We start from the raw sequence: 25,286 nt of genomic DNA, 5'->3' as shown, positions 1-25,286 counted from the left end.
TTGGGCCCTGCAATATATCCCTGAATGTTCCTCCGCACCCCCCTGGGGGGCACACCCCACAGTTTAGGGACCTCTGCAATAGATCTTTCTGTTTGGACTAATCCAGCCTGTCTTTAATTTTCTGTTGACTTTCATCAACAATTTTATATAATGGACTAGCTGGACTTTTACCTTAGACAATTTAGAGGACAAATTCCTTAGGGCACAACAGTTCCTTAGAGCAGTACACTGAATATATTTCTGCTGAGGGACCATCACATAAAAAGAAAGAAACATTCTAAGGAAGGACTATATTTGTCAACTGTCTCTGATTACAATCCTCAATCTACTCACATCTCTCATGGAAATAATGTTCTCAGATTCACGATCATAATTTAGTCACCTTGCAGATAAAAAAGAATGGATTTGAAAATGAAAAGTTATGGAATAATATAGAATGCACAAGTCATTTCAAAGTTCCCTCTGCTGCAGTTTTCATTTAGCTTCATTTTGGGTCCACATTTAAACTCCAAGCTTGGTCTACACTTTAGAGTTAGGTCAACTTAAGGCAGCTTAGGTCAACCTAATTATGTCAGTGTCTACACTAGAATGCTGCTTCCATCGAAGTAAGTGGACTCCTATACCAACATAATAACTCCCCCTCCACAAAAGGCATAGCGCTTATGTCAGTGTAGTTACTTACATTGCCTGTTGGCTGTCATTCTTCTCACTCTCACAGCTGGAGCCCCCACCCTGGGGTGACAACCCAACTGTGAGCCAGCATGGTGCTCAATTTCAGTGCAGGGAACCTACTGCCAGTGAAATTGACATTCTTGTCAGTTTCATGACTTCAGCTTTGAGCCCTGCACTGCCACTCTGAGCCTGAGGCAGCCCTAAAATTGACAAGAATGTCAATTTCACCACTGGCAGGCTCCATGCTGTGCAACTTAGGGGCAGTGGGCTCACAGCTCAGGCTGTCACTTCAGAGCCAGGGCTCACGGCTGTCAGTGCCCCACACTCCTAAATTAAGTTAACCTAATTTTGTAGTGTGGACAAGCTCTAATAAACTCTTTCCTTCCCACAGATACTACAGTGATGACAGCTATTTAACTATCTAGACACAGATATACCCAAACTCCCCATACTAGCAATCTAGAAGCGTGTTGTTTGAGCAAAGTCCTCTGAAAGTAATTGCTCTATTTTTGCTCCATCCTACCTACAGAGCCATATATCTGACCTTGAAACCAGAAAGGGTAGTGGCAAGAGGCTATCAGACAGTCAGTCTGAGAGATATGACAGGGTTGTATAAGCAGAGCATCACGTTTAGACCTTGTTTAGACTTAAAAGTTGTTTTACCAGGTAGGGGCTATTTCAGTTAGGGGGGTGATATTTTTAATTGCATAAAAAGTGACTACAGATATTCCTTTTCCTCTACAGGAATAACTAAAGCACCTTTATACTAATATAACTGCATCCAGAGTAATGGGGCTATACCACTTTAAGTCTACCAGTATAGTTATTTCCTTTCCCATACAACAACAGCTGTACCACCATAAGTATCTTTTTACTGATATAACTGCATCCACACTAGAGTTATACAGTTTTGACTATACCAGTACTGTTAAAGCATCACAACTTTCTAGTGCGGACAAGCCCTTAGCCATGCACCAGATGCACAGGAAAAACCTTGAAGCCAGGCAAAACTCTGATGACTTGGGATTTTGCCATCAACCAAAAAAGAAAAGGAGGACTTGTGGCACCTTAGAGACTAACAAATTTATTAGAGCATAAGCTTTCGTGAGCTACAGCTCACTTCATCGGATGCAAGTAGCTGTAGCTCATGAAAGCTTACGATCTAATACATCTGTTAGTCTCTAAGGTGCCACAAATACTCCTTTTCTTTTTACGAATACAGACTAACAGGGCTGCTACTCTGAAACCTGCCACCACCCTGTAACTCAACTCAACTGCTGCACACACCAAACAAAAGGCAGGGGAAAATACACAGGTCTGTAGCCAGAGCTCTACAGGAGGAAAGGGTGTGGGAGGGGGGGCATCCTGACATAAATCCCAGGCCCAGGCGAAGCTCATGGGTCTGGCCGGGTTTCTGGGCCCCCTCCATTCAACCCTAAAAGGCCCAGTGAAAAGGAGAAAGGACCACGTGAATCGAGCCTAGCCAGCTCCAACGCTACCCAGAATCCTGAGCAAAGCACCCAGCCGGGAAGGAAAAGGAAACAGAGGGGGGACTGGGAAAGGAGCGGGAGGGGGACTGACTTGGGGAAGAGGGAGCCCCCACCTAGCTGTAAGGGGGGAGGGGGAGGATCGCTCTCCCTCCCTCAATCTGACCCGCTCTCCTAGCAAGGGGGCGGGAGCATCCATCCTACCTGCACGAGCCCCCCTCGCAGCCCGTGGAGCCGGACACCTGCGGCGCAGGCCGGGCACCAGCCAGGCAGACACCGGCTCCGGAACAGGAAAAGGGAGGGAGGAGCATCCACACCGCGCGGGCGCCCCGCCGCAACCATCCGCGCCGGCTCGCTGAGAGGGGCGGGCAATGGGCCGGGGAAGGGACCGGCGAGCGCCGAGCCCCTTGGCGGCCCCTCTGCCCCGCGGGGGAGCCCCAGCCTGGCCCGCGGCGCTGGGCTCGCCCTTGCTCCGCCCCGCGCGGCGCGGGTGTCCCGCGCTAGCGCTCCGCGGAACGTCGCGGCCCCCGGCGTTCGGGTCCTAGAACGTTGCCGGGCCCGGGGGTTCGTGGCTCCGAACGCTCGTCCCAGCGCGGCCGCCATGAGCAGCGCGGGGCAGCCGGGCCGCCTGCGGAGCTACCCGGCGCTGCCCGTCTGCGTGGTGGAGGACCACCAAGATGTAAGTGCCTGGGGCCGGGGGGAAGATCCTGGCTGGGACCCGCAGCGGGACTTCTGCTGGGGCTAGAGCCGCTGGAGAGACACAGTCCAGCCCGCACCCCCTGTCCTTGGTTTCTGGGAGCCAGTTCCCACCCTGATTCTGCAAGCAGACTGTGTCTATGCTGCACTAAACCCCGGGCTGTGGGACCTGGGGGGCACCCTCTGGGTTTCCACTTGAGCATCTGCACCACGTTGTAAACCTGGTTGTAAACGATTACGGGGCCCCGGGCTCACAGCCAGGTTAACACATCCATACTGCGCCGCCAAACAGACCCTCTGACTGGAGCCTGTGGCTGGTGCTGCGTCCACCCCTCAAGATAACAGGGCTTGTAGTAATTAAGTCGCTTTTGCATGACCACGTTATGCGCCTTCTCTCAGTGCCAGGAAGGCTTGCACGATGATTGAACTGTCAGTGCGGGGCATTATGGGACGGCTTCTGAAAGGCAGCAACAGTCAATGTAAGCAACACAGTGTCTACGCTGGCATTGTATCAACCTAACTACGTCGACCTAAGCGCTCAGTGTAGCGGGCGAGTTACATTGCTGGGAGCTACATTTTCGTGTAGATGCTTACACAGTTAGGTTGATGTAAGCTGCCTTACGTCGACCTAACTCTATATTGTAGACCGAGCCTTGGGCTCATAGGGACCTGGGTCCTGATTGCTTGTTGACCTGAATTAGACAAATTTCCTTGTGGACACGGCTGAGCCCAGGTTTACAATGGAGTGTAGATATACCCTTAGGCATGTGTTTAACTTTACTACACTGAAGCACCTGTACAAATTTTTATGCAGGAGTGGGACGTGTGAGATAAAGGGCTTGTGTACGCATACAGCACTGCAGTGGTGCAGCTGCACTGGTGCTGCTGTGCTCCTGTGCGACTCAGTGAAGGCGCTCCCTACACTGACGAGAACTTCTCCCATTGGCACAGGTAGTCCGCTTCCCCCAAGAGGTGGTACCTGCGCTGACGCAAGAAGCCCTCTTCTCCACATAGTCCTGCCTACACCATGAATTCAGTCGATATGATATTTATGGGGGGAGGGATAGCTCAGTGGTTTGAGTATTGGCCTGCTAAACCCAGGGTTGTGAGTTCAATCCCTAAGGGGGCCATTTAGGGATTTGTGGCATAAATTGGGGATTGGTCCTGCTTTGAGCAGGGGGTTGGACTAGATGATCTCCTGAGGTCCCTTCCAATCCTGATATTCTATGATTCTATGAAATACAGAACAAAACTTCTTTTGGGGGGGAGGGATAGCTCAATGGTTTGAGCATTGGCCTGCTAAACCCAGGGTTGTAAGTTCAATCCTTGAGGGGGCCTGTCAAGGTTCCTCCCCCACTCTGAACTCTAGGGTACAGATGTGGGGACCTGCATGAAAAACCTCCTAAGCTTATCTTTACCAGCTTAGGTCAAAACTTCCCCAAGGTACAAAATATTACACCCGTTATCCTTGGACTGGCCGCTACCACCACCAAACTAATACTGGTTACTGGGGAAGAGCTGTTTGGACGCGTCCTTCCCCCCAAAATACTTCCCAAAACCTTGCACCCCACTTCCTGGACAAGGTTTGGTAAAAAGCCTCACCAATTTGCCTAGGTGACTACAGACCCAGACGCTTGGATCTGAGAACAATGAAAAAGCATTCAGTGTTTTACAAGAAGACTTTTAATAAAAAATAGAAGTAAATAGAAATAAAGAAATCCCCCCTGTAAAATCAGGATGGTAGATATCTTACAGGGTAATTAGATTCAAAAACATAGAGAACCCCTCTAGGCAAAACCTTAAGTTACAAAAAAGATACACAGACAGAAATAGTTATTCTATTCAGCACAATTCTTTTCTCAGCCATTTAAAGAAATCATAATCTAACACATACCTAGCTAGATTACTTACTAAAAGTTCTAAGACTCCATTCCTGTTCTGTCCCTGGCCAAGACGACTACAGACAGACACAGACCCTTTGTTTCTCTCCCTCCTCCCAGCTTTTGAAAGTATCTTGTCTCCTCATTGGTCATTTTGGTCAGGTGCCAGCGAGGTTACCTTTAGCTTCATAACCCTTTACAGGTGAGAGGAGCTTTCCCCTGGCCAGGAGGGATTTCAAAGGGGTTTACCCTTCCCTTTATATTTATGACAGGGCCATTTAGGGAACTGGGGCAAAAATTGGGGATTGGTCCTGCTTTGAGCAGGGGATTGGACTAGATGACCTCCTGAGGTCCCTTCCAACCCTGATATTCTATGATTCTATGATATAACTCGCCCAGGGGTGTAGATTTTCCACGCTCCGGGCGATGTAGTTACACCATCATAAGTCTGTAGCATAGACCACGACAGAGCCCCTGCCCCTTATTTTAAATTATGTTCCTTACTTTTTGCCTAGTGCATCACACCCTTAGCTAATCAGTATCGGATGTGCTTTGTCCCATATTTCAGCAGCCATCATACAAGTCCTCATGATACAGAATAAGATTTTTGCACCACAAATAAAACTATGTATCTTTACAAACTGTGTTTTTCATGCAGTTATCAATTATTGCCTTGCAGCTTAGGTAATCACCCCAAATAATATGCCATTTTTCCATTTTGGCCATTGTTTAAGGGGTGACCACCCCCACAGTATGTTTATGATGCTCTGGGCTAATTGGCAGTGGCATGACAGGTTGCCAAAATGGGATTGGCTTCCCAAAATCTCCAGAATTTTCCTTATGTACCAACGAACAGGTTTGGTGGTTGCTTCTGTAATCCTTGTGATCTTTTTCTCTTCTCATCTTTTTCTCCTCCACTGGCAGTGTAGAAAATGCACAATCTGACATATGGAAGCAAAGGGCACTGCAAATCATAAGCCCTTCTGTAGCCAATCCTGACACTGATCTGCGCTCAACCTGCCGTTGACTTCTGTGGGATTGCAGTATGCAGAGGACAGTGGCAGGTTCTGCTTTCTCATAATGGAATCCAAGATGTTCACTACTCTATGATGAGTGTACTCTGGGCTGTTATCCCAGGGCTGAAAAAAAAATCTATTGTTTAACTGCAAATTGCTGGTTTAATTTCTGGAAAATACTCACCTACGTCACGTGGTTGCTGAGATGATAAATAGATGTTTGTACAGTGCTTTGAAATTAAGTACTATATAAAGTGCAAAGTACTCACTACCATATTAATAAACACAAGGAAGCTTGAGCAGTTTTTCTGTTACATAAGAATGGGGGGGAGGGTGAAATGTAGACAAACTCTTAAAAAAAAAAAAAAGTTATTCTAAAACACTTGCTTCCTTAAAGGGGATTTTGAACCCCTCGTCTATTCCCTGGTAAAAGTTTCTCAAATTGCTTGCTCATGAAGTGCAATTTAAGGCTACAATGTTGTCGTTGGATCTGTTCAAATAGATCCTTATTCATGTGCAGAAAACCCCACTGATTTCAATGGGATGTTGTGCGGGTAAAAAAAGTATCGTGTAGAAAACTGAAAAATATTAAACCCCATCAACAAACCCCCAAAACGTTTGGTAGAATAAATGATACTAAATAGCAGAAGTTATGCAGTATTTACAAATGACAAAAAGTATATAGCATACCTGTAGGTTGATGTAGGAAAAGCTTTTTATTAAAACGTTAGGAGAGAAAATTAAAAATAAATCCTTACAGTATTTTTGAAAATGTTGGCAAAACTCATTTAAGATTCATATTTGTGTCTTAATCTCAGCAGGCAGGGCCCTCCCTGGAATTTGTGGAAATGAGTTGTCATCATGTAACTTCTCTGAAAAGGCTTTTTTTTTTTTTCCATTTGCTTTTTAAAAACATCAGTACCCTTATGCAGTGGAAAACTGAGACAAGGATTATACAGTAGTTTCCTCTTATTACCTGGCAGAGTATTGCTAGATCAATCAGTGGCTAAACAGATTCTAACCAGAGCTGGAAAACCAGCCTCAAAAGAACAGGTAAGGCTAGAGCAGTGTTTCCCAAACTTGGGATGCCGCTTGTTCAGGGAAAGTCCCTGCCGGGCCAGGCCAGTTTGTTTACCTGGCCCGTCCGCAGGTTCGGCCGATCGCGGCTTCCACTGGCCGCAGTTCACTGTGCCTGGCCAATGGGGGCTGCGGGAAGCAGCAGCCGGTACGTCCCTTGGCCCACACCGCAGCCCGCAAACCGTGGGAGCCAGTGATTGGCCGAACCTGCGGACGCAGCAGGTAAACAAACCGGCCCAGCCCGCCAGGGGCTTTCTTTGAACAAGCGGCGTCCCAAGTTTGGGAAACACTAGGCTAGAGATTGAGCAGAGGCTTACATTTCAGTAGTTGGTCAAAGTCCTTGCACCAGCTGGATATTTCTGTTGGCTTCTGGAATACTTGGTGCACTATGATTGGCTGCTGACAGTGCACCAGCTGCCCTTCAGAATGAGCAATTTATGATTTAATGGGGCTGTTTTAGAGATGTGAGATGTTTTAGCCACAGTAGTCATTGATATTTACAAAAGCAACCTCGTACTAAACGGTTTACTTTACCAAAATGCTATGAGATTCCTACTAAAGTGTTTGCTGAACTAGGGACCCTGCATAACTAAACCAGGGACAATTTATGATCCTATTACTGTTTGAAAAAAATGACCTTAATTGAAATAGATATTTAAAAAAAAAATAGCCTCCCTTGAAATTATTTTGAATGAGACCCAAGTATAGTTATCCCTGTAAAGTTGAAACTTTGGTAAAAGTTCTGGAAAAAGAATTAGGCAGACAAGATAGGGGAGGGTAACTTCAGGTTGGTCCAATAAAAGATATTACCTCACCCAGCTTGTCTCTTTAATTTCCAGGGACCAACATGGCTACAACAACCCTGCAGATATGAAAAGAGAATAGAAATAGAAAACAGTTAAGTGTTCATGGAGTTCTGCCAACACCACTCAAAAGGCAATCGATGTAAATTTTGAACATTAAATTAGTGTAATAAAGAGTATTTATATTAGCAGTGTATAAAACCTATCAGTGTGCAAAAACCTTAGAGCTATACACAATACATATGCCTTTCTAACGTGTAGCCAGCTCTGGGGTGGAAGGCATTACATACGGCAGTCTGATTAGTTTATAGTAGGCTCTGGGAGAGGAAATTGTGGTCCTGTGTGCCAGGCAAAGCTCCACTCTTCTGAAGGTTGCCTTCGGTTGGTTATGAACCTCCCATTTATTTATTTTTCTTTCTGAGGCAGTTCAGTTGCATGAAGTACAATCAAATCACGCATTTGAAAAACAAAATGTATGAGTCCTTCAACTTCCTGTCTCTAATTTATGGAGATACCTATGGCACCGGAGTAGTTTCATCCTCAGGCTTTAGGTAGGACTTGCAATTCAGTGTTTGGGCTCTCCAACAGCATTCCGCCCTCCTTTTTTTTTTTTTTTTTCCTTCTGATTAACAGAATGTGTGTTTAAACTTAAAGTCACAAATAAATATGTGCTAAATTTGAATTGAAAGGCTAGCACCCAAGTTTAGTAAACTTAGAATTCTCTGCCTCCCCTGCAGCATGAAGGCTATGTGTACAATACAGCTTATCTTGGCATAACCTGTGTTGCCGAGGGGAGTGAATAAAGCACCCCCCGGAACAACATAAGCTACACTGACATAAGCTGCACTGGTATAGATAGCACTATGTCAGCGGGACATAGCAACAGCTACTTGTGAGGGCTGGAGTAGTTAAGCTGATGGGAGAGCGCTCTCTCCCGTCAGCTTAGAGCTTGTACGTTAGAGAGCTTACAGCAGCTCAGCTGCATCAGTGCAGCTGCGCAGCTATAAACTCTCTAGTGTAGCCGTGCCCTAAAACTCAAACAGTTCAGAGAACTGCAGTTTCTGATCCTTCTTTACAGGTCAAAAGTTAACAACCCTAATAATGTGAAGGCATGGAACTAAGAACTCAGGTCTTGGCAGGCAATAAAGGAGGTTCAGATTTCAAGCTTTTTCTTTTAAAATTGTGTATTTGTAGGGGGTTAATCTTACACGTATATGTAGTGTTCAAGATTAGGGACTTAATCAGTTGTATTAGTTTTTTGAAAGCAGTTCAGTTCATATTTAGCATATAAAACATGTGCAAACTGTATTGCCTGTGATGCACAGGATATGCAACCCACTTCACTAACTCGTCGGTGCAGTATCATGGAGAGCTGGGGAAGGACAGGAGGCTGAGTGCTCTGTTCGGAGGAATTCTGACTAGAGAACTCAGCTAGGGGTTGGAGCAGCTTGTGGATAGGAATTTAACAGTCCAAGGGTGACGGGAGCTTAGAAACTCAATTAGGTTTAAACTGTAGCTGGTGCCTGAGTGTGAGTGATGTTTCAACTGGTTTTACCTTGCATTGGATGAAGTCTGAAACTTTTGAAGCCCAAAATCTGGTGCGGTGTCTTCTGGCATAGGGTGGGGAACGTGGATCATAGGCAAATTTTGACCAAAAAAAATACACATTGATATATTCTCTGTATTTAAATTTTCACAGTTCTGGGAAATTATGGGAGGGTCAGACAATAATTATTTAATGAGAGTATACATTGAGATTCAAAAAGTTGAAGATCTATAAGCATTGAAACACAAATTGTCAATATCACAGCTTTGTGTTTATGATGGGTAAGCAACCGGAGAGGCTGAAAACTGAGCCCAGTCATGTATGTGGCTATTTCATTTTTCATGTTATTTTGCCATAAATATAACATAATACAATCAATGAGATTTTGGCAAAGTAAAATAACTTCCAAGAAAGTACAAAAAATAGCTATGGATTTTTAAATACAAAAAATTAACTAGTCTAAACATTGTAAATGCACTTTTTGGTCTGTGCTGTATATACCAGGTGTAATTCACCCAAGAGCAGAGGGCCCATTAAAAGCTTTGCACACCTCTCAGCACCTTCCATAGGAGAACAATTTCATGCAGAGGTTTCTGCTTTCCATGGGCACCATGGATGGTGCTGTTGGCAGTGAGGAGGGGGTCAGGCTACTAAATTCGTAGTCCTTTTGTGCAGGTTCAGTTGCCTAGGGAGCACAGAAAGGCTCCCACTGCTCTGCACGTAAACTGAGCACAAGTTAGCCTTGCCCCCCATCTCTTGTGGGCACGGGGGCTGTATGTCTGCAGTCTCCCAGGCTGACTATTTGTGTCAGCATAGGGCCTGTGAGTGTGTCCTAGAGCCTGACTCATATGCAGGCCTCACTGAATTTGAGTTTTATAATTTTGATGGATAATGTCAATGGTTATTTTTAACCTCTTTTATTTTTATTGATTTTTTTCACAGTTGTGGGTAATTATGGGTGAGGGTAAAATATTGGGATCAGACAATAATTATTTAATGACAGTTGAGATTGAAAAAGTTAAATCTGTGTCATTGTTAAAACACAAATTGTCAACATCCAATGTCAAAATATACAAAATAAATAACCTTAAATCAAAATCTAAGTTCTCCAGAAGCATTTTTCTTCCCTTGCCTATCAGTAAATTTCATTTATTACTGATGGAAATATTTTTCATCAGTTTGTATGTACAGTGCAATCAGTGATTACCAACATTTATAGATCAAAATATAATCCATCCAAGTCTAAACATAGAGAAGGAGGAACTTTAGTGTGTGGAAGCCAAGAAGTGGGGGAGAACAGCCGGGTGGGGACTGCGTTGCACAGGAAATGGGGTGCATTTTTAGGGGGATGAATTTCAGTGAAAGAAATGGGAGCGGGATTAAAGGATTGGTGAAAAGCATTGCTGTAAACAGGGCTGCCCTGAAAGAATGAAGGGGAGGTAAAAAAAAAAAAAATGTAAATATTCATGCAAACTACTGTACACATAGCCCTGGGGCTTATGGCAAATTGCCAGTCTTAGTCCATGGTAGCAGCAAGGTTGTGCTCCACTGATGAATTGTCTTCTGCTTAAGGAATAATTCTGAGACCTGAGAAGACAACGGATGGTATTTTACCAGTATTTTTGCTATTAACAACATTGCATTTTTTAACCCATTGGTAACAGTTAACACATTTTGTTCATATCATTTTAGGTTGTGCCTTTTATCTATCGTGCCATTGGGTCAAAGCATCTCCCTACCAGTAACATCAGCTTTGTTCATTTTGATTCCCATCCAGACCTTCTTATTCCTGTGAATATGCCAGCAGACACAGTCTTCGACAAAGAAGCTCTGTTTAGGTAATGTCATATGTTCCTCATCAAGAATCTCTAAGGGCCAACTCTTGCCACTCTCATTTACATTGAAAATCAGTAGAACTGTCCTCAGAGTAAACGTGAGCAAGATGGGCAGAAGTTGGCCCTGAAGGTATTTTCAACTTTTTCACTCATGTTCGAAACTGGCTTGTTTATGTTCAAAGGATGTTTTGTGGTTTAGGAATATAGTCAAATGCTGATGTTACCCTCCAGACATTGGATGACTATGTTCTTGTGACTTTGTTACATTTTTAATGGTTCAGCAATATGCCACTTGTTTGAAAGTTTAGACTATGTTGTTTCGCTGAACAGCATTATAATGGGTCAGTGTCAAAACGGATCATTTAATCTGAAAAACCATATTTTAAAAAAATGCCTTCCCCTCTCAATGCTGTAAAATCTATCAGCCTTTTTCCTAAGTGTTTAAACTGCAGGGTTGAAATCCTGACCATATTAAATCAAAGGGGTATTTTGCCAGTGAGTTCAGTGGGCCAGGATTTCACAGCAGCTGCTTAGATAGATAAAAGACCAGTGCAGTTGTGGAGATGTGTGTACACACTGTGCCCTCTTTCTGCTTCGTTCTTGTAAATGAGAAGGGTATTGAAAAGCTTGAAAATTTCAATGTGCTAGTGAGTCACAAGAACGGAATGGCAACACAATGGTTATATCATTCCATATCTACTCTGTATTTTGGTTTTGTTTGTTTGTGGAGGAATAGGCAGTTTGGTGGCATGTGTCATTCCACTAAGGAACTGAGATATTAATAGTGATTCAAATGTGATTTTGTAGGGGCTAATCAATAAGTCCTTACGTTTAAGAAAACATTTCTGTCAATTTTAGGGTAGGTTACATTGACGTTGACAGACTCTTAGATCTAGTTTTGATTTGTGATGATGGTGTTGAACATACTCATTTCATTCTTTCTATGTCTGACACACAAAAGAAAGCAATAAACCTGGCTAGTTTATAATCAAGTGTTTTATTGATGAGGAAGACTATTGATGGCATTAGTGCACTATAAAGATGTTACCAAACCAAAATCCTAACTTTGTAATATTGTTATAGAAATTTTAAATAAATAATTTCTAAGATTTTTAGGTCTTGTGATCAAAGATTTTCCTGATAATAGTTTTACTAGCAGAGTTTTTGTTTTGTAATATAAACCGTACTCAGACAAAATACTGATACTTGCTGGTAATTACACATTTCGATGTAATTCCAGTATATAAGAGTCATCTTTTTTGTGTTGCTGACACACTTTACATATAGGGAAAGTTAATGTGATTTCATTTTTCCTATCCATTCATTTACAGTGAGCTAAGTATTGAGAACTGGATTATGCCTATTGTTTATGCTGGTCATTTTTCTCAAGTGATATGGCTTCATCCAAGCTGGGCTCAGCAAATCAAAGAAGGAAAACATGATTTTTTAGTTGGTAAAGATACATCTACCACTACAATCAGGTAATGTATGTGCTATCTTTTGCTCGTAAGATAACTATAGATCTCATTTTTCTCTGCCACTGTTTCCCGTATACATTTTCTTGGATACTTAGATAAAACTGGTGATAAATCCATGTTTCTGAATGATAATTTAGTTGTGTATATACGACTCCTTTAGGGCCCGACATGAGAAAAGTTTCATGAATAGTTACATTGACAGATTGGACCTTTCATTTCCTTTTTATGGATACCATTTTGTAGAGAATTATACTACACTTGTCACATTTCAGTTAGTCAAAGCTTAAATCAAGTTCTCTGCTCATAAAGGTTGAAATCATGGGAAGCAGTATTTTAGGAATTACATTTTTTTTTAACTATAACGTTCTTGATATATAGTTTTTGTCAGTGATGTGAAGTGTAGTCATTTTAACTGTAAGCCAGCAAAGTTTTTTGTTTGTTGGATAATTAAGCTGTCTTCGTAACTCAGTAACATTTCCATTGTTTTCCCAGCCAGGTGAAAATACAATTGTTATTGCATCTGATGAAGTGAGCTGTAGCTCACGAAAACTTATGCTCAAATAAATTTGTTAGTCTCTAAGGTGCCACAAGTACTCCTTTTCTTTTTGCGAATTATTATCCGGCTGCTTCTTTCATCACTTGCCCTTTAGTCACACAGCACCAAATCCTGATCTTGCTAACAATGGTATAAATCAGGCATATCTCCATTTGAGTCAGTGGAGCTACACTGCATAAAATAGGTGTGAAAACAGAATTGGGCCCACGGAGTGCAGCTGTCTTCTTAAGTAATAATTTCATTACTGTTTTTCACAACTTTTAAAATTATTTTTTTCACATTATTGTTCATCATAACCTTTCATCATTTTAAAACTGAAATCTTTTCTTACTGGACTTCATTTGTCACACCACTTTGTTTTGTAATTTGTGGTTCTTGACTCCTGAGTGTTGGGTACCTGGTGTTCATTTTCACAACATCAAAATATTGTGTTTTGGTGAAACTGCACAAAACAGTGAATGTACTTTGCAGCAAAAAAGAACATAATATATGGAACAAGTTTAAAAAAAAATAATCCTTTAGCAATGTGTTGTGCACAGGTAGCCTGGATCTTGTTTTTGGTAGTCTACCAGGAAGATATGGTGGCTCCAGATGTTGTAGCCATCTGTAATTAACCATGTGTACTAATCTTGAAGTGTAGTGTTGAGTGCAGCTGGCTAAGAGTAGGAGTTTAGCAAAGCAGAAAGCTTCATAAGCCAGTTTTCTCTGTTTGTCTCCAGTTCAAGGGAGTATAAAGAGAAACTGACATGGAAGTTCAGTTTTTCATTTTCAGCTTGAGTTTCAACATGCTGGTCAGTCAGGGTAAAACTCCCATTGACTTCACTGGCACAATTTGCCCAGGAGTTTTAAGAGGAATTCAGCTGCTTATCCAAACAGCCATAAATAAATGTTATTTGTTTGGACCAATAGTCATGGGCTACTGGACTACACTAGCCTGCCCATCAACTTTGATAACATCCCTTTATCCTCTGCCCCCATTTAAAACACGTTAAATCTTAGTTTATTTGAGTCTGTGGTATGTTTGTATGAATGTAGTTCTATGCACAGCATTCGTCTTCAAACCAAGAGTACCACTGACCGCACCGGTGCAAGCTTCTCTGTGTATTGTCTACTTGAAATGATGCTGGCCTGGCCCACCTCCCTGGATGAAAGAGCAGTAGTTCAAGCCTCATGTCCATTCAGTCTTTGGCTTCTCCACTGAGACTTCCAGTTAGTACCAACTATGACTGAGTTGCTCTCATTTGGACACCTGAGAACTGGATTGAGACCATCACATTAATTTCACATAGGGTACCAAATAGCCTCCAAGTTTGCAGACACTACTGACTGTGGTTGGATTTGATTGGGTAGTCTAAGAGTAAAAGGCTCCTATTAACAATCCCCTGAGCCATCCAGTGTCTTTCTCCCCTTTCTTTATAGACATATTTTTTATATCACATTCTTCAAACTACGGTCTCTTGCATGTTTTTAAGTTCTTTAATTGAGCATTGGTACAATTATAGAGAATAGTATTTATGAATCCAAAAGACATGCCAAAGACAATAAGAGCTCTCCTGAAGTGGTCTTGCACTTTTATTAGTCTGAGTATGCAGATTCAAATTGCACTGTCTTAACGTGTGATTAATATAAACTGGCTGGGGATTGATTGCATCTTGAGATATTCCTTTGAGGAAAAGCTAAATATCCCTTTTTTATAAAAGTGGTTGCCTGTGTTGTTTTCAGGATTTTCCACTTTATGGTGGAGTTATTCAGCCATCAAGAAAACTAGCAAATTTGTGGGAGAGTAGAACCTTCAGTGTTATTGAAAGTATGTGCTTGCATAACATAGGTTAGGTCTAGTTTGTAACGCAGATTAAGAGTTGTACTTTTGTTCCTTCCTGTGCCTTTGAAAATGAATTGAAGAGCATCCCCCTACCGCTTGGTCAGTGGGGGTCTTCCTACTAGAGGGGAAAAGAGGTGGCTGTGATCACAGTGAACAGAAATGATTCATTTCTATGCTGTACTACTCTTTGGGTGGTACAATCACTGAGCTGTTGTTTGCAGCCATTGGAATTATTCACAGGTGTTGATCCTGCTAGTCTAGGGAGTGTTTAAAGATGTGTGTGCTGCAGGTGCCACACTTTAACTGCAGGAAAGAGCGCTGATTTGTTTGCTATGTAACACTTCAAAATGTTCCAGTCAGGATGGATTGATTCAGATAATCAATTTTAATCTTGTTTTGCATTTGTACTTTAGTTCTTTTCCTAAGAAAATTCATTCTCACTGGTGGGTACAACCATAAAAACATGTTCCTTTGCAACTAAATGTAGCTTTTACACTAAAGCGGTGGTTCTTGTTCAGATACTGTATCTGCACACATTTATTTAACTAATTATGTACCTCTACATACATTAATTCAGTTTCTTAAGTTTTATATTATGTTAGAAAACAGTGAACGATGCATTTCTTATTGACTAGATGATAATATGTTCACTCTTTTGCGTAAGATGGACATTGGAATTCAATTCAAAATGCACAAAAAAGCATTTAAAATTATTAGTTAAATAAGAGGACCTTAAATGTGCTAGATTGTTTTTTCTTATGTAATTTTATCAAGATTTTTTGCAGCTAAAGCTAGTCCCCAAAGTTTCAGTCACTACTGACCTTGGTTGGATTTGATTTGGCAGTCTCGGGGTATTTAGGTGCCTAAAAACTCCCAACCTGCTTAGGCTCTCTTGAAAACCTCACTAGGCACTTACATGCATTTTTAGGTGCCTGATTATCTCCGAAATTCTGGCTCCATGTTCTTCAAGTTTTTAAAGTTTAATAGATCTCATTGTCTCCCACCTGGTTTTTATTCATGGATTGGAAGAGAAAAGCAAGCTTCCCCGCTTCTTCAACTCCCCATTGGTTTTTCATCTTTGATTGAACTAGTTCAAATGAATAAAATATTCTCTCTGCACCTGCTCGCTAAACAGAAACAATGTAATTATGCAAAATTCTGCATAACGAAAACTGGAAGTACAGTGCTTACATTTGAAAAAACTTCAATACCAGCATTGGCTCCACCGTAAAGACTGAACATAATACAGATACCTACTTTATGCAGTACATGATGTGACATATTTATAAAGCTTGAGCTGACCTCAAAAGATAAAGATATTGTCCCCATCCTTGTCTCTCCCACCCACTCCCCATCCTGAGTCTGTATAAAAATTTTAAAAAAGCAGCACCCTTTGCTCATCAACATTCGTGGAGGGCTTACTGATACAGCATTTTTTTTAATTTAAATGATTTTACTAGATTATAGTTAGTGTAGGCCTTACCAGGAGAGACCATATTTTCACATTTAACTTTAAATAGGATTATTTTAAAAAAGAAATTGTATTTATAAATCTTTAAAAAAACAAACAACTATTTTTCCCCACACTGTTTGTAATTTGTAATTTGGATTGTGAAATGGACTAGGAGTCAGGAGACCTGGCATTTACTCCTATCGCTGCCACTGACCTCCTGTGCGACCTTTGGCTGTCACTTTGCTGTGTCAGCATCCCCCATCTGTAAAATGGGGAAGAGTATATTGATACATCTGTTCCCCAATAAAGCACTTTGAAATCTATGGATGAAAAATGCTATAGAAAAGCTTAATGGTTTGTGTATTTATTCATAATATTTTGTGTAAAGGTTGTTTGAGCACTTCTGAGTGCATACAAACATGACTTAAAATATGATCTAAAATAGCCCAGTAAACTCCAGAATACCAAAATGTAGAACATGCACTGCTTCACACGTACATAGTATGTCATCATCTTGGCAGGATTAGGGGGATACTTTTCTTTAAATTCTATTCTGATGGCAAAATTAATCTTTTCAGAGCACATAAGGAAGAATCATTCTATTACCATTTGACATGTTTATGGGGCTTTAATAAATAATATAAAATATATTTTGGTACATTCCCTCAACAGCACTAAGATGTTACAAAAGGAAAAAAAAATCCGTTTTAAATTTAACATGTGAGAAGTCTTTAAAAATAATCTTGTGTGTGTTTATGTTACATTGCCCACAATCCATCACAGACACACTCTCATTTTACTTTCTCAAGGTTACTTAATTGTAAATAATGTTAGGTGGTAACACAAGGTTGTTTCTCATCTAGTTAAATCATACATTAAGTATGTCCAATTCTCTATTCCAGAGTTACAAGTACAGATCATTACTATCTAAGTGATGGTCTTTATGTCCCTGCTGATCAGCTAGAGAACCAGAAGCCTTTACATCTGAGTGTCATTCTTGTTAATTCTACGGAAGCATCCAGCAATCAGGAAGAAAATGATGAAATATCTTCTGCAAAGAGACTGAGGTTAAATACAGATGATACAGCAAACACTGCTACTGCCTCTTCATCAAAGGCTGAAGTTCCCAGCGGTGACCTCACAGATTCAAAGGCGGAAGGAGGAGGAGAAAAAACATTTGCACAAGACAAATTGGAGTCCTTGGCTTCATGTTCTCTTGGAAACCATGCCTGTCAACTGCTGGAGATAGCTGAAGATGTTCTTCAAGTACTACAAAAGGGAGAGGCATATGTTTTAGATATTGACTTAGATTTTTTTTCAGTTAAGAATCCATTCAAAGAAATGTACACCCAGGTGAATATAACATATACTATCCTATTATCCTTCGGACAAAAGTGAACCCCAGAGGGAATGTGCCTGTTAATAATCTGCAGCCATACCACTTCGGGACATTATCAGATTTCTGTAAAATATACCCAAACTTATCTTAGCTAAGCTAATCAGGCGCGGTAAATATTTGGATGGGGAGGAAACCCCAGGTGCTGCAGGGATTGATGTGCTGATTCGGCAGGTAGAACTCTTCCTTTCGAATCATTGCTGAGCAAATGCCCCAGTGTGGTGTTCCAGACACTGTTCTGCCTTTCACCTGAGGTGTAAAACCCAGGCCGACATTTTCAAATGTGGGTCCCCAAAGTTAGGCTTCCAAAGTTACTCTGATGTTTTCTGAAATAAAGTGGTCTTATTTTCAGTAGTGCTGAGCACTCAGCAACGCCCATTGTCTTTTTTTCCAGTAGAGGTACGGAAGTGTTAATGTCAATGTAGAAAGTACCAATAAGCCCCCATCAGAAATACTGTGTATAATTCTGGTCACCTATGTTCAAGAAAGATTAATTCAAACTGAAACAGGTACAGAGAGAGGCTACTAGGATAATGAGGGGAATGGAAGGCCTGGCTTACGTGGAGAGACTATTAGCATATTAGCGGAGAAAAAAAAACTAACCAGGATTGATTTGAGCTTGGTTTGTTTAATCTAGCAAAATGAAGGGTGAGAGGGGATTATGTTTGCACTCTGTAAATACATGAGGAAGGTAAATACCAGGGAGGGTGAAGAGCTATTTAACCTAACTGGACAGTGTTGGCACAAGAACAAATGGGTATAAACTGGCCATGAATAAATTCAGGCTGGAAACTAGATGGTTTCTGACCATCAGGGGAATAAAGTTTTGGACTACTACTTCTATAGTAGTGGGGACAAGAAGCCTAATTAGTTTTCAGATGGATCTTAATGGATTATTATTACTATCACAGGGTTGCCTATGATAGTAGGGGATTGGACTCGATGACCCACCTGGCCCCATCCAGTCCTATGTCTTAAATGGGATTTTTAGGTTCTCATCATTTGTGAAAATCAAGCCACTTATATTGAGGTGCCTAAAGATGGATTTAGGAGTCCAGCTAGGCACCCAGGTATGAAAATTTTGGCCCAAGATGCTAACAGCTAATGGTACTTGAAGCTCCCTTTTCCCCATGAATAGAGTGTGTGCTGGTCCTAGTCCAACTTGTGCAATTTATTTTACCTTTCTTTTACTATTTACTGGAGAAATCCTTTCCCACCCTCTGTATAAAAATGTGTAGCATCCCATGCTCAGACTCGCTCATGCCCTTCCATTTTAGCATTTGTGTGAAATCATTGTGACAACCTGCAAAGGAAGCTGTTCAACTTCAGAATGAAAGAAAAAGAGGGAGGGTGTTGTTATAACAGTACATTCTAAGAATAAAATCCCATCCCCAAAAAAGATTAATACATTTTGAATACAGTTATAGTGCCCTAAATTAAAGCGAAAATGTAAGCTTTTCCTTCTGTTGCTCTTTACAATTATAGTCCCACCCCAGTCCTGCAAGGTGAGCAGATCCCTGGGCCCACACAGACCCCCTTCTGTGATCCAGTAACAATTACAGTTCGGGGCAGGTTCTTCATTACTGTCTCTATTTATAGGGTTCCTAACACAGACATAGAACTGTGTCCACACTTGGGATATGAGGTCTCACTCGTCAGCAGTTTCTTTGATGGATTTAAAAAAAAAAGTGTGTGTGTGTGGAAAGGGGGTTAATCAGTTGTGAGTAAAACTTTATTAGCAATTTAGAGTAATTGTGTACCCATATATTAAAAAATAAATAAAAATCCTGTTTCTTGTAGGTTCTTTAGAAAACAGTTTGGCCATTAAATTTGTCAATCACTGTGTGCTTGAAACCAAGAGACCAATTGTCCCGTGCATGGCAATATCCCCCACAGGGAACTCTCCAATTCTCAGATCACAGCCTTCACTAAATTGTCCTGTCCAGAGGAGAGGTTTGCCAAAATTAAATCCGCTGATTCCCCCAACAGCTGAGGAGGGATGCAGGCCACCCACACAAAGCTGTCAAGCCAGCTTCCCTTCAGAATCATACGGTCCTGGCCACCATGTAGCTACAGCCCTTGTCATAAGCAGCAATTCACTGGGGCCTCAATTCAGCAAAGCACATTTAATTTTAAGCACATGAATAATCTGAACCCTGTTCACCAAAGCACTTAAAGGCTTGATTTTAAGGATGTGACTAAGTACACTGAAGTCAAGTTTAACATTTAGCATGTGGTTTTGTTGATTTGGGTCAAAACGTTTTCGTAGAGGGATGAAGTCTTGGAGAGTGGCCTTCTCAAGCCACAGAGCCTTTTTGCCATGAGCACATACAGAGCGGCTTCTGCTGTGTTGCAGGGATGAGGCTATCTTGTTAAAATCAGTCATAAAAGTAGCTTCCCTTTGGAGGCATAGGAATCTGAACATTTTGCTTCACTGTATTTCCATTTCAGTATGGTTCCTTTGAAGCCACTAAAATACTTTTCCTTTTTTTTCCTCTTTCTCTCTTAAAGGAGGAATACAAGATTTTGAAAGAGCTATACAGTTTTAAGAAGCCGGATAGAAATCCAACAGAGGTACAATATTTCTTTTTGGGATGGGTGAGGAATGTGAAAATGATTTTTGTTTATACTGCAAAGACCCTGCGCTGTGACAAGAAGCAGAGAGACATGAGGGAAAGCTGTGAAAGATGTTTAATGAACGGGTTGCTAGTTAAGCCATGTATCATGCTTAATGCTATTCTACAGGGCCTTAGGAAAGCTTTTCTAACAAACATTTTTTATGCAGTTCTGTTAACTGCATGGAGATTTAGTGAGAGTATAAAATTTAATGTTTGTAAACAAAATGCTAATTTACAAGAGTGAAACAAAAACAAATCATCCATGGTATTTTTGTTTCCATTTGCTACTTTTTCTCCTTAGTTTATTTTGTCTTTGTAGTAGGGATGTGACAAATATCTGATCTGCATTCTGTGTATTATTATCAATTTATGTATATCCAGAAGTGCCTGTATCATGCTAGTGTAGCCTACTTTTCATTATTTGTTCTCCACCTGTTCCTGGTTCACAGTATATATCGGCCTGTTCCAGCTGCCAGCTAGGTGACTGTTTCAGCTCACCTTAGAGACTCATGTTCTTAGCTCTCTGTGCAATCCCCAATGACAACAAAGATGCTGGCTGTTATGCTAGGCACTTTCCAAAGGGAAAAGGTGAGATGATCTCTGCCTGGGGTATCTCACAGCCTAAAAACAGACTCGGAGTAGATACAAAATATATAGTTGTGCTAACAATATTGTAAATATCAATGTGTAAACTTATTCCTAAATTACTTCCCATGTTTTTCTGTCAGTCAGCAAATTTCTCGTAGGTATCAGGGCAGAAGTGGTCAGTAGAGGCTTTCCGATCAAGGGTGGGTGCTCTAGCCATAGTAGGTGTTAAGAAAGATGTTATGGAGATGTTTGTGTGAGAAGCTGAGAATTGCGAGAGACAAGGCTAGCATCCTTGGCAGAATGGATGGGGAGGGGGGCAATGCTGAACAAGGCATAGGCAGCATCACACAAAGCTTTAAAATTAGTAATGAGAAGTTTAACTTAAATTTGACTGAGGTGGGAAAGCCAGCAGCGACGTATGTGCACAGATCTGGGCTCTTCGCAGATATCTGAATCTCTTGGAGAATCACCCTCCTCAATTGTGTCTGATAGTCAGATGCATTTAGATGTACATTTTTAACATACTATATTGTAAATAGGGCTCTCAAGCGATTCAAAAAATTGTGATTAAGTGCGCGATTCAAAAAATTAAGCACGTGATTAATCACGCTGTTAAACAATAATAGAATACCATTATTTAAATATTTTTTGATGTTTCTATATTTTCAAATATATTGATTTCAATTACAACACAGAATACAAAGTGTACAGTGCTCACTTTATATTTTTTTATTACAAATATTTACACTGTAGAAAATAATATTTTTCAATTCACCTAATACAAGTATTAGTATACAAGGACTATTTAGAAAAGCTGGACGTGCACAAGTCCATGGGGCCGGACGAGTTGCATCCGAGAGTGCTGAAGGAATTGGCGGCTGTGATTGCAGAGCCACTGGCCATTATCTTTGAAAACTCGTGGCGAACCGGGGAAGTCCCGGATGACTGGAAAAAGGCTAATGTAGTGCCAATCTTTAAAAAAGGGAAGAAGGAAGATCCTGGGAACTACAGGCCAGTCAGCCTCACCTCAGTCCCTGGAAAAATCATGGAGCAGGTCCTCAAAGAATCAATCCTGAAGCACTTGCATGAGAGGAAAGTGATCAGGAACAGCCAGCATGGATTCACCAAGGGAAGGTCATGCCTGACTAATCTAATCGCCTTTTATGATGAGATTACTGGTTCTGTGGATGAAGGGAAAGCAGTGGATGTATTGTTTCTTGACTTTAGCAAAGCTTTTGACACGGTCTCCCATAGTATTCTTGTCAGCAAGTTAAGGAAGTATGGGCTGGATGAATGCACTATAAGGTGGGTAGAAAGCTGGCTAAATTGTCGGGCTCAACGGGTAGTGATCAATGGCTCCATGTCTAGTTGGCAGCCGGTATCAAGTGGAGTGCCCCAAGGGTCGGTCCTGGGGCCGGTTTTATTCAATATCTTCATAAATGATCTGGAGGATGGTGTGGATTGCACTCTCAGCAAATTTGCGGATGATACTAAACTGGGAGGAGTGGTAGATACGCTGGAGGGGAGGGATAGGATACAGAAGGACCTAGACCAATTGGAAGATTGGGCCAAAAGGAATCTGATGAGGTTCAATAAGGATAAGTGCAGGGTCCTGCACTTAGGACGGAAGAACCCAATGCACAGCTACAGACTAGGGACCGAATGGCTAGGCAGCAGTTCTGCAGAAAAGGACCTAGGGGTGACAGTGGACGAGAAGCTGGATATGAGTCAGCAGTGTGCCCTTGTTGCCAAAAAGGCCAATGGCATTTTGGGATGTATAAGTAGGGGCATAGCGAGCAGATCGAGGGACGTGATCGTTCCCCTCTATTCGACATTGGTGAGGCCTCATCTGGAGTACTGTGTCCAGTTTTGGGCCCCACACTTCAAGAAGGATGTGGATAAATTGGAGAGAGTCCAGCGAAGGGCAACAAAAATGATTAGGGGACTGGAACACATGAGTTATGAGGAGAGGCTGAGGGAGCTGGGATTGTTTAGCCTGCAGAAGAGAAGAATGAGGGGGGATTTGATAGCTGCTTTCAACTACCTGAAAGGGGGTTCCAAAGAGGATGGCTCTAGACTGTTCTCAATGGTAGCAGATGACAGAACGAGGAGTAATGGTCTCAAGTTGCAGTGGGGGAGGTTTAGATTGGATATTAGGAAAAACTTTTTCACTAAGAGGGTGGTGAAACACTGGAATGCGTTACCTAGGGAGGTGGTAGAATCTCCTTCCTTAGAGGTTTTTAAGGTCAGGCTTGACAAAGCCCTGGCTGGGATGATTTAACTGGGAATTGGTCCTGCTTTGAGCAGGGGGTTGGACTAGATGACCTTCTGGGGTCCCTTCCAACCCTGATATTCTATGATTCTATGAAGTACTGTAGTGCAATCTCGATCATGAAAGTTGAACTTAAAAATGTAGAATTTTGTACAAAAAACCCCCCTGCATTCAAAAATAAAGAGTCTACGAGTCCAATCAATCCTACTTCTTGTTCAGCCAATCGCTCAGACAAACAAGTTTGTTTATATTTGCAGAAGATAATGTTGCCCGCCTCTTGTTTGCAGTGTCACCTGTAAGCGAGAACAGGCATTTGTATGGCACTGTTGTAGCTGGCGTTGCAGGATATTTACATGCCAGATGCACTACAGATTCATATGTCCCTTGATGCTTCAACCACCATTCCAGAGGACATACATCCATGCTGATGATGGGTTCTGCTCGATAACGATCCAAAGTAGTGCAGACCGACGCATGGTCATTTTCATCATCTCAGTCATATGCCACCAGCAGAAGGTTGATTTTCTTTTTTGGTGGTTTGGGTTCTGTAGTTTCCGCATCAGTGTTGCTCTTGTAAGACTTCTGAAAGCATGCTCCGCACCTCATTCCTATGAGATTTTGGAAAGCACTTCAGATTCTTAAACCTTGGGTCGAGTGCTTAAATCTTGGGTAGAGTGCTAAAAACCTTTAGAAATTTCACATTGGTGTCTTCTTTGCATTTTGTCAAAATTTGCAGTGAAAGTGTTCTTAAAACAAACATGTGCTGGGTCATCATCTGAGATGGCTATAATATGAAACATATGGCAGAATGTGGGTAAAACACAGCAGGAGACATACAATTCTCCCACGCAAGGAGTTCAGTCACAAATGTAATTAACGCATTTTTTTTAACGAATGTCATCAGCATGGAAGCATGTCCTTTGGAACGATGACCGAAGCATGAAGAGGCATATGAATCTTCAGCACATCTGGCATGTAAATATCTGGCGACACCAGCTACAACAGTGCCATGCGAATGCCTGTTCTTACTTTCAGGTGGCATTATAAATAAGGAGCAGGCAGCATTATCTCCCATAAATGTAAACAAACGTGTTTGTCTTCACGATTGGCTGAACAAGAAGTAGGACTGAGTAGACTTGTAGGCGCTAAAGTTTTACACTGTTTCGTTTGAGTGCAGTTATGTAACAAAAATGCATTTGTAAGTTGCACTTTCATGATCAAGAGATTGCATTACAGTACTTGTATGAGGTGAATTGAAAAATATTTCTTTTGTTTATCATTTTTACAGTGCAAATATTTGTAATCAAAAATAATATAAAGTGAGCACTGTACACTTTGTATTCTATGTTGTAATTGAAATTGATATGTTTGAAAATGTAGAAAACATCAAAAAATACATAATACATTTCAATTGTTATTCTATTGTTTAACAGTGCGATTAATCGCGATTAATTTTTTTTGAGTTAATCGCATGAGTTAATGGCGATTAATCAACAAGAAGTGCAGTAGATTTAGACATTCATCCTCCATTAATCTCGATCCCCCATGCTGCTTTCAAAATATCCCGCCTACATTTTTACAACCCCATGCTCTGTGGTCACTTCAGTGGTACCTCTCAGAGTCAGATCCTATATTACTATTTAAACGTATGTAATTAAGTTGCTGACATTCTCCAAAGGATACAGCAGCTGGTATGTGATATCAGAACACTTCCCAACCAGAAGGAATTACCATATCCCTAATTTTTATGTCTGTCAAATATCCATCCTTCTTAGTGATTTTCCTGTCTACATTTAATGTGCTGATCATCCTTCATACTCATGCTGTGAAACTTGTATCATTTGATGTTGTTATTCAGACCCTGATCCTGCAAATACTTGCATCTTTACTCATACCAGTAGTCTCATGAACTCCAGTGAGATTTTTCCCATGAGTAAAGTAAAATAGGCATTTAACTTAGAATTCATCCCTTCTTTTCTCATGCAATCCAGGAAGAAGGTGGATGAAAAATCTCCAACACACATAGCTCCTTTGAAATATTGATAAATCCAAAAGTATTTAAGTTTTGTTTTAAAAACCTATACATATCCT

At 41.3% G+C, this 25,286-nt stretch overlaps 2 protein-coding genes across 5 annotated transcripts in view; one reads left to right on the top strand and one right to left on the bottom strand.

Moving 5' to 3' along the window:
* Positions 1 to 2,478, bottom strand: part of DROSHA (drosha ribonuclease III) — a 99,394-nt gene extending 96,916 nt beyond the window's left edge. The window contains exon 1 of the mRNA XM_084620190.1: positions 2,364 to 2,478. The gene's annotated coding sequence lies outside the window, so the exon portion shown is untranslated. The remainder of the gene's footprint in view (positions 1 to 2,363) is intronic.
* Positions 2,479 to 2,686: 208 nt separating this feature from the next.
* LOC311516289 (UPF0489 protein C5orf22 homolog) overlaps positions 2,687 to 25,286 on the top strand; it is a 29,462-nt gene continuing 6,862 nt past the window's right edge. Inside the window, exons 1-6 of one of the 4 annotated variants that reach the window (XM_084620192.1) lie at positions 2,707 to 2,838; positions 7,668 to 7,725; positions 10,955 to 11,015; positions 12,344 to 12,493; positions 17,224 to 17,674; positions 20,229 to 20,291. In XM_084620192.1, the coding sequence (XP_084476318.1) occupies positions 2,761 to 2,838; positions 7,668 to 7,725; positions 10,955 to 11,015; positions 12,344 to 12,493; positions 17,224 to 17,674; positions 20,229 to 20,291 (861 nt within the window). In that variant the 5' untranslated portion in view covers positions 2,707 to 2,760. Of the gene's footprint in view, positions 2,839 to 7,667; positions 7,726 to 10,869; positions 11,016 to 12,343; positions 12,494 to 17,223; positions 17,675 to 20,228; positions 20,292 to 25,286 lie in introns of those variants that run through there. The other 3 variants (XM_084620194.1, XM_084620191.1, XM_084620193.1) reach the window with 3 other exon arrangements.

The sequence above is a fragment of the Lepidochelys olivacea genome (assembly GCF_965140295.1).
Source record: "Lepidochelys olivacea isolate rLepOli2 genome assembly, chromosome: 2".
NCBI classification, from domain to species: Eukaryota; Metazoa; Chordata; order Testudines; family Cheloniidae; genus Lepidochelys; species Lepidochelys olivacea.
Note: the sequence above shows the minus strand (reverse complement) of the source record. Positions and strands in the feature narration are given on the sequence as shown.